General features: G+C 41.7%; 1 protein-coding gene across 1 annotated transcript; it reads left to right on the top strand.

Annotated features, from left to right (window-relative positions):
* Window positions 1–10,392, top strand: LOC108896234 (arylsulfatase I). The gene is made up of 4 exons (XM_051076573.1): window positions 1–105; window positions 6,444–6,986; window positions 7,783–8,115; window positions 8,200–10,392. Exons 2-4 carry the CDS (start codon window positions 6,700–6,702, stop codon window positions 9,284–9,286), a joined length of 1,707 nt encoding a protein of 568 aa, XP_050932530.1. The 5' UTR covers window positions 1–105; window positions 6,444–6,699; the 3' UTR covers window positions 9,287–10,392.
* Window positions 10,393–13,340: the final 2,948 nt, after the last annotated feature.

Here is a 13,340-nt window from a genome sequence, read left to right as displayed (position 1 = left end):
GAGAGTTGTGGCTTCAGTAGGCAGCCCTGCAAGAAGTCAGGAAGAGGTCTGCTAAGTCACTCTGCCCAGGACAGAAGTTGGCTGTCTTTCAAGAAAAGTAAAAAGGTCAAAATCCATATGCAGCATGGCTAGAATGTTTCTCCTTTCTGCTGTGGCTCCATATGTTTTTTTATTCTATAGTGTCTCTTTTGTGCTGTGGCAACAAAATGTCTCGCTGTTTGTTGCTTTAACTCAGGAAATGGAGGAAGCAGTGTTTTTTCCTGCGGACATGGGAGAACTGTTAAGTGAGGCGACAGCATCGTCCCTCTCATGTTCCCCCTGTTAATTAGCTTGTGTCTGCCTATCTCTCCTTTCAAGGCTTTCTCTCTCAGTCTCATAGTGTGTCTTATTTTCTCCTCTTTTTCAACCATTTTTCCCTGTGAAGAGCTTTGGACATTTTCTCTGTTCTCTCTGTTCTCTCTCGTTTTTTTCTGTTTAATGACTTCTCTGTAGGCCAACTTGCCTTCCCAAGTAGACTCTGACAGACAGATTTGTTGAGTAGCAGCAGGCGTAGACCCAGTGCCCTTTAACTGAGGCATCTGTGCCAGCATGGCTGACACTGCCAACCAGCAGCTGCCAGCGCTGCCATACAAAGAAACATAATGTAAACTGAGCTTTTGGAAAAGGCAGTACACAAAGTGAACAGTGTATATGTTTAGTTGAAGTGGATACAGAAAGTAAGGATGGTGACAAGAGGCTAAAGCAATCAAACAGGATGATGGGCGTTTTAAAAAAGTGAACACAAAACTTTAACATGTAAAGCATTGTAAACCTTCTAGTTTATTTTCTATGCAGGGAAATGCACACAGTAAATGTCAATTAAAAATGGAAGTTGATCTGCACAGTGAGAACATATTGTACTCGACATCATACTGTACCCTTTTTATGAAACACATTTTAAATGACCCCTGAGAGTCTCACATTTTTTAAATGTCAAGTTAAAAAGGTTGGTTTTCCCATCTAAGGAGGAATAATTCTGACATTTGGCAACATATTTTTAAACTCTAGCTTTTTGTAAGGTCCATAATTTGCAGGATTTCTTCAGGGAATTAATAATATTATTTAAGCAGAATCAGGCCCTGTGTGTGAAGACTGCCTCATGATACAGTTGATCTACTGTAATCTCATATAAATACATATGGTCCCTATTAAGTCATATGAATTATATGTGTATTTGATCTGTTTTTGGATATAAGTGCAACATTTCTGCAATTTTCAAGATGTCCAACTGTGTGTAGATGTCCAATGGCAGAAAATGTTTGAATAAGTTGGTCTGGCTTTAAGTTGGTCCAGATGTGAGTTTCCTGGTGAGTGTCAAGTCCCTCTTTCAGTTTTAATTCTTCCCATCACTAGGATGTCCTTTTCTTTACTTTATGAGATCTGTGTCAGCAAAAAGTTACTTCTCTAATTTCAGCTGCTTGAATTTTCCTTCACGCTGACAGACTCTCTCGTTCTGTGCCACCAGCCAGTTTCCCGCTCATACACTGAACTCCTGACCCCAGTATGTGACAGACAGTGCTGCATCTCTCCCAGGACTCCCACTGCCCTGGGAGAGATGAGTCCTGTGTCATCTTCTTCATGACACAGATGCAGGCATCACGCCAGGTGGCCCCTCATAACCTCTGTGTGTGTGTATGTGTGACACCCACTGGTGACAGCACACGGAGGTTACACACACTTCCAAGCTCGCATCAAACAATGGTGCAGACCATCTGTCTGAAAATATGTTATACAACACGCAACTCTAATCAAGCTCTGATTGGTCAAAGACAAAACCAGACGGATAGTTCACTGGTTGCTATGCAGTTTTTTTTTTGTGTGTGTGGTTAAGTGTCAGTAAACACTTCCTGCTTCCGTCCAAGCTAGCATTCATATGTAAGTTCTGTCTACCACTTTCAGGTGGTGGAAACTAACCACTGCATAAACATACAGTTATCCTTAATCAGTATTTATGCATTCTCAGTGACCTCAATCCTTCTTATCCAGTCCACTAAACTAATATTTAGTTGTACAGTATCACCATTACACCCATAATCGTGGTAATAGATATGTCTTTGTGGATGTTTGAGATTCAGTAAATAAATACTCTTTTTAAGTCTTAGAATAGCTTATTTTGGAGCAGTTCAGTGGCCGTCAGATCAGACTGTGTTCATACTGGACAGCTTCAGTGTGTTAATGTGCGTTTGTGAATGTGACATTCCTGAAAAATACCGTCACCGTCTTAGTTAAGTGTGTTAGCATGATAACATTTACCACTAAAATAGTGTTGGAAAAATTCAAATGAATGGTAATGGTACCTGAAACAGCAATGTAATCGAATGTCATGGCAATAGTTGTGAAGACATGTCACAAAAAACTAAAACTGTTGGTAGTGCAAGAGAAAAAGTCAGGGAATCAACAAAGGCAGTAGGATTCATTCTCTGAGGTGCAGACCTGTCCACAGAAGCCCCAGCTCTCTGCAGTCCATCCAATATTGAGATATTTCAGTCTGGACTAAAGTAATGGACCAATCGACCGACTGATATTGCCATTCATAGATCCACACTGATTGAATGTCTTAAAATTCTGAAAAGGAAAAGGGGATGTTCAATGAGGCAACAGTTTGACCATCAACATCAGGCAAATGTCCGTGTAAAAGAAAAGCTATATACAGACAAAAATCACAGCTCTACTTACATTTCCATCACGATATAAACAGTTAACAGGGATAATAGATTTTGCAGCATGCTATTTTTCACATACAGACCTTGATGGTTGTAATGTTGCTTCATTAACCTTTAGAGAGCTTGTAATATTTAATGTGAAGACTACCTCTCTCTTTCCTTTGTATGCTGCTTTTGTCCTTTTCCCAGCTGGTGTTGGATGTGCACTCTCTGCACCTTCTTTGCTTGTGACACTGAAAAGACCATACTTTGTTTTCTATCTATTTAGCGAGGGTTTTTAAAAAACTAATTTGGTGGTTTCTCTTTTACAACTAAGCCTTCATTAAACTTCATTTGAAGGAATAAATGCACCCTGTCTGCAAATGTAAGCACTCGTGCAGCACCCGTGCACACCCACTGTACCAGTCATTCTCACATGTTGCACATTTCCATGCCAACTTTCTGAGTTGAGCATATACTTCTTCCTCTCTGGTGCTAATTATTAGAATCAGCATCTATAGTAGCTGGATGAAAACAAAATCAGGAAGCTTGTTGGTCTCCATGGCATATTTTTGAGAAGCATGGCCTTTTCTCCTTTACCAACTTTGCCATTGAAATACATGCATTATTCCTTTAATCCTCACGGTGGCACTCTCCACTGACTGTACCAACACAGTACACACTCACACACTCACACTGAGCTTGTATAACCCCTTTCATTTTTGATGAGTCAAAGCCAGAACTTACTCTCCTTGTGGGAAATGTCTGATAGGTTGGAACGGCCCAGCCAAGGAGGTACTGTAAAGAGGAGGACGATAGCGCAGAGCAAAAGTTTACCCAAAGTTTTCTAATCTAACATAAGGCCACCAGCATCCTCTGTGTGGGTGGTATGTTTGATGGGATGAGACTGAGTGTTCCCCCACCCCCTCAGCCTCATCTTGTCAATCCATCACTGAGTAAGGTGAGGAGAATAGGGAGTGGATTGAGTTTCTGCCGGCTGGAAGATGATCCCTGAGCATTTCAGGAGCAGTAGAGCCGGGGTCTCTGTCAGCATCACATTCAGGGCTGGTGGGAGTCACTGTGTTTGTGTGATGTCTCGGAGCCCACTACTGAAGAGAAACAGACGTAACTTTAGACCACCTCACTTTAGATAGTGTGTATTTGTGCGTGCGCGTATTACCATTTTTCTGGGATGGTGCTTTAGTACTTTAATGGCACTTCTATCATGTTACACCGCCATTGTTGCAATTTTATAAAAATATTACCTGTTGTTGTTATTTAGCGCTGTCAGCATGCAAAATTACCAAGTTCAGCTTTAAATGCATATTTTAGGGAGAAAGCCAGCCCTGTGTTTTGAGTTAGGCAGGGATCCATAAATATCAATGATATCATCTACTGTACCATGAATACATCTGTGCTTATGGGGGACTATTTAAATTACCCCACAAAAAAAAGTCAGACGGGGACTTTTTAATAAAAAATTCTTTATTTTTTATGTGGGAAGATATGTTTTAAAATGAAAGTCATTTTTAGACGCAGTTTCACACACACACACACACACACACACACAGGCGAGGGCTTTAGCCCTAGCTCAAAAGAGTGACTCCAGATCGAGTGAGTCACTTATTCGTCGTCATGAATAAATCACACCCACTGCTACTCTCTTCTACTCTGCACCACTGCCTTTTCCAAAGTACACAGACACACACACACACACACACATACATATACATACATACAGAGATGTTCACACGCAAATCACTGTACAAATACACACTGGGCTGCAGTTTTTGCCCTTGCATAGACACTGACCAATTCTCCCTTTGTTGCACTGCAGAGTATTTTCCACGGTTTAGTATTTGTTGATGATGCAGTGTACAATATGTCCTGAAATGCTGCAAAAAGTTGAGCCCTTTTACCTTACTTTTAAAATGTTTATTTTTGACATGACATCAACATTTATTGTCATTTGTTTTTCTTTAACATGCACCTCTGCAGATAACATTATACAAAAGAAAACAACAGAATAGAGTTTTTGCTAATATATTTTCTTTGTGTCTCTGAAACACAGAGACAGTTGAGGGAAGACCACAATCCCTTGCTCTCTCTATTCCTCAAGAAGACATTTGTCACTTTCCATTTTTACAGCCTCCCTCCCTCCCGGTCCTCCCCCCTCTAAGCAGTAAAACGGAGTTCATGTCGCCCTGCATTTCCCTGAGGCAAACTGATGGCTACACCCAGAGACCCAGACGTACATACACAGCAAGACAAAGTGACTGCTCCTTTTATGCCACTTTGTTTATGTTGTCCTCCTTCATCTTAGACAGTGAAGCTCTCTTTCTCTCATGTGCACATTATTGCTTTCTGTCTCACTGTTATCCCTCTTTTTTTCCTCTCCTTTCCAATGCCCCCTGTGTCACTTTTACTTTGCTTTTTTATGTTATACGTTCCTTTTCACATGTTCCCATTTGCCACCAATTCTTTCATCTGATCCACTTCAATGCATCGCCCCTCCCCACTTCGTCAGCCTCATTCTTACCTCATCGTCGACTTGCCCTCTCCCGCTGTAGATCTCAATCTCTCCAGCATATGCCTCACTCTCACTGTGGGCAAAAAGCCTGTGAAATTTCCCACAGGGTAAGGCAACATGACTTTCCTTCTACAAAGTAGGAAATGGACTTGTATCTGAGGCATTGATTTCCTCTCAACATTATGGGAGGGAGATGGCAGTGAGGTGAGGGCTAAGAGCCCTGCGGTCGATACACATTCTCATCACAATACCGGATGTTCCTACATAGTCGGATTGGTTTCACTGCCCCAGCGCAGGCAGTAATTGTCATTGGGTGACTCTATTAATTGAGCAGTATCAAGCAATAAAAAAAAAAGAAAGAAAGAAAGATGACATAGATTATTTGATTTTCATTAGGGATTTACAATATATTTTGAAATGTGCAATGTGGGAAATCACAGTGGAAGTATTAGCTGCAGTTGTAATAGCACTTTTTTATTCAATAGGAGTGGCAGTCAGAGAAAAAAGCAGCAATGACATTATCAATGACAGCAATTGTGGTAGTGGCAGCAATATAGATTGGTTTTAAATGGTTTCCTCTGTAATAAGATATAACATATTAATCAGTGAGCTTTAGAGGTGTTTTTGGGCAGATTCAGTTAAATTCAGGTAGAGCCAGGCAACTTGTTGGCATCCGTTTCCAGTCTATATGCTAAGCTAACAGGCTGCTGGCTGTAGCTTCATCAATCTTTTCAGCTCACTCTCACCAAGAGAGAATAAGCGTATTTCCCAAAATGTTGAACTATGCCTTTAAGGCTATTGTTTTTATCAGCGTTTATTTTAAGCATGACATTCCCGAAGCTCTTTTGCTTTACTGTTCCTTTTAAACTCTCTTGTTTTTTGTCCTGCCAATCCTCCTACGATGGTGGCAATGAAGACAGATACCAGTATGACGAAAAGTTGACCATTTTGAGCAGATCTCAACTTTCCACAAGTAGTTTTACTTAGGTGTTCATAGAGCCATTTATAAAAGAATGGTTTAGGTTTTTAGCCAAGACCACAATGTCTGTATGTTCATGCATGTGTGAAACTGTATTTCAGTTATGCAGGTCTTCCCAGCCATCGTATGAGGCGCCTGGAAGTACAGAGGAATGTAGCAAGGGACTGTAAAGACGGAAGCCTCTCTCACTCTCTCTTTCTCTCTCTCTCTCTCTCACACACACACACCTGTACAAACTTCTTGCCCATCCTAGAGACAGCAGTTTTTCCCCACCCACCACAGCAGCTGGCACCAACTCAGCCCCATCTCACAAAACCCAAGAATAAGCCTCAGAAAAAGACGACAACTCATACTTAATGGACAGATAAGGCTTTTGGACGAGTTCCTCGGACACACGGATCTGCCTGTTTTTCTGCAGTTTGAGATTTACTGACTGCAGACTAAGCAGAACAGAAATATACAGACAAAATCAGACTTTAGTAGATATTAGCCACAGAGCATTTGCGGAGATGAGGGGAAGAATCTGCTCTGTGTTTTTCCTGGTGATTGTAGTGACCTTGCTCAGTGGCCTTAGCTGCCTCTGTGAGGCATTACCTTCAAATCAAAGTGTCGGGCCCAGGCCTCCTCACCTTATCTTTATCATGGTGGATGACCAGGGTTATGGAGATATTGGCTACCATGGCTCAGACATCCACACTCCTGTGTTGGACCAGCTGGCAGCAGAAGGGGTCAAACTTGAAAATTATTATGTCCAGCCTATCTGCTCTCCATCTCGCAGTCAACTCATGACAGGGCGGTGAGTAATTTCCTCATCATTACATCATTATTCTGGTGGGATAATCATTCAGCTACTGCATCAGTTCTTTTATAATGAAATCATGCATAGTATAGACAGGCTTTTTGTCTTTTGGTGACATCTGCAAGGGATTATTCAGTATTGAGGCAACATGCAATATATACAAGGCCAGAAAATATATAAAAAGATACTGTTTACCACCTGTAATGCCAAGATCAACCACTAGATTATTTGTCTTAGCTTATCACTGGAACAAAATGTACTTGTTTTTTGAGTTATGGATGGATAACAAAGACACTATTAATTAAAGAAGCATTATTTTCTTTCTAAATCCTGTTTTGTTGGAATAATAGCCTTTTGATTGATCATGATATTGGGTACAAAAGCAGAAATTATCTGTATGTAGGGATTGTCTGTCTTCAGTGCACACTGCTGGAGACACAGCTGTCTCACGTAATAGCAATATCAAAGCTGATGAGCTAAGATTAATCTAATCTTTAAAGGACAAATCCACAATAAAACACACTCTTAAAAAACATACCTTCCAGCAAAATAGCTATATATCTGAGTATGTTCTGTGAATAACTTGCAAACAGAAATTTTGCAGGTTGATGTAAAGTGGGTACAACAAAAAAGTCAAATTAGAACTCAGTACTTTTAAATCACTGAACATTTTAGTTTGATGAACACTGTGAGAGTATCCAAGGGTGCAATATTGCTTAAACCATCTGTGAAATTTAATATCTTATCAAGACACTGCTTTTGTCACATCTTTTCTCTCTCCCTCTCTTTCCAGCTACCAAATTCACACTGGACTCCAGCATTCAATCATCCGACCACGCCAGCCCCTCTGCCTGCCCCCGCACATTCCCACCCTACCGGAGCGACTGGTTGAGGCTGGATATGCAACACACATGGTGGGTAAATGGCACCTGGGATTCTGTAGAACGAGCTGCCTACCCACAGGACGTGGCTTTCAGAGTTTCCTGGGCACGCTGACTGGAAGCGGGGACCACTTCTCCTATCAGAGCTGCGATGGGGCTGAAGCTTGTGGGTTTGATCTGCATGACGGAGTCAGGCCTGCCTGGGAGATGACGGGCAACTACTCCACACTGCTTTACATAGAGAGGTGAGCCTGGAGGTATACATTAAATTAAATAAATTCATACATACAAAGAGACAAGCCTTTTTAATATTCCTTCTTTCCAACCAGAGTGAAGCAAATCCTGAGGAACCATGACCCCCATAAACCCCTATTCCTCTATCTGTCCCTTCAGGCCGCCCATACACCCTTACAGGTACCAGATAATTTTCTGCATTACTATGACTCCCAGGGCAATCGTCTCAGGCGCCATTACGCAGCCATGTTGAGCTGCCTGGATGATGGGGTTGGAGAAGTGGTCCGGGAACTGAAGACCAGTGGGCTCTATCAAAACTCAGTACTGATCTACTCATCTGATAATGGTGGGCAGCCGCTCTCTGGAGGAAGTAACTGGCCTCTGAGAGGTGGCAAAGGGACCTACTGGGAAGGGGGCATCAGGGCTGTGGGCTTTGTCCATAGTCCCCTCCTGAAGAAGAAGGGTGTAGTCAGCAGAGCACTGATCCACGTCTCTGACTGGTACCCCACATTACTGGGGCTGGCCGGGGCTCTGCAGTCCCACCATGGCCTTGACGGCCACAATGTTTGGGGTGCTATCAGCGAGGACCTACCCTGTCCTCGCACTGAAATCCTTTTCAACATTGACCCAGTCTCCAGGAAGCCCGGGGAGCCATATGACAAGGCGTTGGTACTCAACGGGTTTGGGATATGGGACACAGCCGTAAGGGCTGCAATAAGGGCAGGGGACTGGAAGCTACTTACAGGAAATGTAGGCGACGGGGACTGGATACCACCACAGGCTCTTCCCGTTGGTCCAGAACGGTGGCAGAAACTCGAGAAGCGGCGCAATGAGCTGGGGAAGTCAGTTTGGCTGTTTAATGTCACCTCTGACCCCTATGAGAGGTCAGACCTGGCGGAGGCTCGTCCAGAGGTGGTGAAACATCTGCTGACCAGGCTGGCAGAGTACAACCAGACAGCTGTGATGGCCAGGAATCCACCAGACGATCCTATGGCTGACCCTGAGCTCCATGGAGGGGTGTGGAGCCCATGGCTGGGCCTGGAGGGACAAGAGGGGGATAGTGTAGAGGAGGATGGCAGGAAAGAAAGGATGATGAAGATTAAGCACTGCAGAGTATGTAAATTAAAAGCTCTCTTCAAGAAGGTTGGATCACGTCTGGAGAGGAACACCCTGTTCTTCTAAATATCTCATCTAGCAACATTGATTGGACTGAAAGGCGTCAGTATGCTTCAAATAAACTAGGTTATATGAGGTGTCATCTGAACACATCCGAAGGCAGCTGTTAATACTGTTATGAATGACCACAGTCAAAGAAGGGTGAGGTGCTATGTGTCCTTCAGTAGGGAAATAGTCTCTCCTAAGAGGCACTCATGCGGTTGCCCTTTGTTTTGCACATGAAAAGTGACATAAGTAGTTGTGTGAAGGATAAAGTAATAAAAGAAAAACTTCAAATTATATATACTTTCTCCCATCAGGACATCTGATCAAGCATGAAGTTGGCATGCTTGTTGTACTGTCAATCTAAATTTGTGGAGGTATGAGGTTTCCTTCACTTCACAAGGTCATTTTTTGAAGCATACTGATGCCTTAACCAGGAGGAAGGGAGAGGAAAAGAGAGATGCAGGCAATGTAAAATACAGACCAACCAGGCAGGTCAGACAGACAAGATAAACCCACAATGAAATACTGAAGGTCGGCAGATAAACAGGCAGCCTGATAGACAAAGCAGACAGGGCTGTGCGGCTGGCTGAGCAAGCTGACTCACTTGCTGTCCTGCGGCCAAACTGCAGCAGGGTGACTTTGGGCCATCGTCGTTGGCCTGCAAAGGAAACGATGTGTGTGTCATCACTCATGTATGCCTGTATTCATGAATAGTTTGATTAATACAGATAGAGATAGAGCATGTGCATGTGGAAGTGAGGCCTGAAGAGATGGAAGAAAGGCACAGAGGATGACCTCTCTGTCTCTTGTCCTAATCATCCCAAGAGGACCCTTTAAGGATGACACAAAGACACCCACAGCGGTTGTTTGTCAAATGTCACCTTGTTCTTTTGTTCTTAGGGGTTATACGGATTCACACTCATATTGTGGCTCATTCCTCTGTCTTTGAAGGACCTCTGACTGTAATGTCCAGTCCCTGCAGCAATAACTATCTAACGAAAGCTCTGAAGCTGATACCATCAGTCTTTTCTTGGCTTTTAAATGCCTCTTAACTCAACTATAGTGTTATAAAAAGCTGGGAATATGATTCAAAAGATCTAAATAAAATGATGAATGCAAAAACTGAATGTTAGCATCTCATGACTACACACAATCTCTGCAGAAAGTCGTGGTTGTCTGTTGGGCAAATAAAGGTAGCTTTATTTAACAGCCCAATCATTTTCAAGATCTTTCTCTGAAGGAACTATATAATGTAGTACTAATTAAAGGGAAAATAAAGAGACTGTTACACCTCTGTACAATTAATTAAAATTAATTGCTGGTGTAACTTAGAGAGTATTTCTGAACATGCAACAATATGAAATTTGCCTACAGGCAAGCATACAATTCAACATATATGGACAATAACCTTTCCAGTGAATTAATAAATATATGAATAAATGAATGCTTATGTAGTGCCTTCCAGGACCTACCAAGTAAATTATGTAATAATAATAATAATTTCAACTATGTTGGAAATTAATAAGAAATTTACTTAATTACAAAAAATGCACAACCCTGTCATCAGACAAGACTGGATTATGTTCAATAACAGCATCTTAAAGATTTTCTGCAATATCTGTAGTTTGTTGAAGGTTAGGGGAAGATCATAGTGGCAATTAAAATATGACTAAGGAATTGTTATCTTAATCTGATAAAATAATTCAAGTAATGTCACTCACTAGAGTCAGCTGCTGTAAGGTGGGTCTGAAGACTGGTTTGAAAATGAGGAAAACCTGGGGGTGTGGGGTCAGAAAGAAGTGAACATAATGAAACATGAAGGTAATGGTGATGGTAAAAACAAAAACAATAAGCAAATGCTAATTACAGGTTTGTGACAGGACACGAACTCCTCCACCTCTCCACCCACACCTCGCTGCATAAGGGACACACTACTTCCTGAGCTGGCGTTGAACATTGGCAAAGGACCCAAATCATGAGGTGCAGAACCATATGGACATAAATTCCGAGGGACACTGGGCCAGGGAAGCCATAGTTTAGGCTCATGCTGTCTGATTAGGTGCAATGTATCTGCCTGCTGGTTAGGCTGCTGTTGTGCTGCTGATGTAGCTTGATAGGAATTAATCAGAGGTGGTGCTGCTGGGTCTTATTCAACATATTCCACTATAAACAGCTTCAGCATTGTTAGGCATAGATGTAGAAGTGTTTCTGGATGTGAGTGTCAGCAGCAGTCCCACACACAGTAGCAACAGGACTGTAGATTTCTCCCCAGTGGGTTGATAATGAATATTCAACTATCCTCACCATTTTTTCCCCGCTGGTCAACTCTCACATTTGCCTCCTCCTCCTCCCCCTCCCTCTGTGTCACTGTCCCTCCCTCCCTCCGTTTATCCCTCAGCTCTTTGCTCATTCCCTCTGCAAGCCAACCCCTCCTTTGTCTTTATTTCTCATTTTGTTCCTCATCCTACTCACTTGTTCGTGTTCATTTGAAAGATCGAGTTAGAAGTATTAGCCGTGTTTTGCTCAGAGCTCTGTGGCGTACAGTTAACTAAAAAGAGTGGAGGAGGCAAGAGAGAGAGGGTTCCCCAGGGGCTGCAGGGGGCTGTCATGTCTGAAGCGCTTGTAGATTAGATTAAAATGTCTTGTTTAGTGAAAAAGCCTCAGTGCATACATAACACATATCATCTAGTTACAGTAAGGATAAAATGAAACTTCAAGTCTTCAATTTTAAAGGATAAGGCTGGAGATATCCTATTTTTTGTTAACAAATCACATTAAATTCCACAATGCTTGACTTTGTGACAATTTCTGCCTTCCCTACCCTGTCTGTGGTTCTGAGCCAAGACCTCTGGTTTCTACTGAAGATGTAAATCTTAAAAAAAAAACAAAAATCAAAACAGATTACAAATACATAGTTACATTGTACAATGTATTTCTTAAACCAGTTGGGCACTTTTTTAGTAAATGTTACTTGCATAGGAGTAATTAGTGCATTTGTTTTGCACTATTTTCGCTCTCTAGTAAGTCATTCCAGCACCAGGACCTACCCTATTTTCTAGAGATTAAACCACAGCAGCAAATATATTTTTGTTTTGAAGTGTTGACTAACCATAGCATTAACTGTGTTGTACAATAGTTTTGAGAAAATACAATTTGTTGCTTGTGTATGTTAGTATGTTAACGTCCATTTTTCACTCCTCGTGACTACAGAAGGAATCTGCATTTTACATTTACATGGAGTCCAAGTGAATTTCCAGGGGCCCTGGAGCAGGTTATGGACATTTGCACAAGGATACCAACTGTTACAAACCAAATCTGTCATTTTAAAGTCATGGGCCACACTTTAACAACCCATCCATGCTGCCATCCAAAAAGAGAGAGAGGCTGATGGTTAGCAACACATTGCAAGAACGTGTGTGCCTGAGTGCATTGGTGCAAGATAACAGCTTAAGTACTATTAATGGGAACAGTATGTACAGTAGTAGGTGGACAAAACAGGAACATGACATCAGAAACTTTGAATTTACTGACTTACAAGTGCAGCAATTCAGGTCCGTCATGAGTCATGTGCACTTAGACTGATTTTAAGTGTTTTCAGTGCAATATGAAGGAAATGGTAGGCTTGTAAGGAGGAAAAACACATATTTGGTGCACAGAGTAAAGGCTTATCAATCACAGCAACTGCAGAGTTATTTCATTTTGTATAGATACCACTAAAAATCATGTCGTTTCTCAAACACAGACAAGCTGCGTCAGCACAGAGGAGCAGTGGAGCTTGTCAGCAGGAAAAGAAAGTTAACAGAGAGTTCTGTCACTAACTATAAAACCAGGTATGTTTAATGGTCTCCCTAAAGATGAAAGCCTTTGTTTTATTTTTTTTTTTGTATCATTTAAGTGAGAATGAAGATTATGTCTAATTTTAATTGCTTCTTATTACTGATTATATAATTAATTGAAGGCTACACATTTTAGTTAGTTGTCCTGCATTTCCATTATGTCCTCTCAGTTGTCTTTTAGGGAGGGAAACAAACTTATGAGAGTTATATTTCATCACTTAAGTGTCTTGTAAGTCCAG

The sequence above is a fragment of the Lates calcarifer genome, linkage group LG16_LG22 (genome assembly GCF_001640805.2).
Source record: "Lates calcarifer isolate ASB-BC8 linkage group LG16_LG22, TLL_Latcal_v3, whole genome shotgun sequence".
Lineage (NCBI taxonomy): Eukaryota > Metazoa > Chordata > Actinopteri > Centropomidae > Lates > Lates calcarifer.
The sequence above is the reverse complement of the archived record's forward strand: the minus strand, read 5'-3'. Positions and strand labels throughout refer to the sequence as shown.

Coding starts and splice junctions, on each gene's coding strand:
- LOC108896234 (XM_051076573.1), top strand. CDS start 6,700: ATGAGGGGAAGAATCTGCTCTGTGTTTTTCCTGGTGATTGTAGTGACC. Junction 6,987..7,782: donor AGTCAACTCATGACAGGGCG/GTGAGTAATTTC, acceptor CTCTCTTTCCAG/CTACCAAATTCACACTGGAC. Junction 8,116..8,199: donor ACACTGCTTTACATAGAGAG/GTGAGCCTGGAG, acceptor CTTTCCAACCAG/AGTGAAGCAAATCCTGAGGA.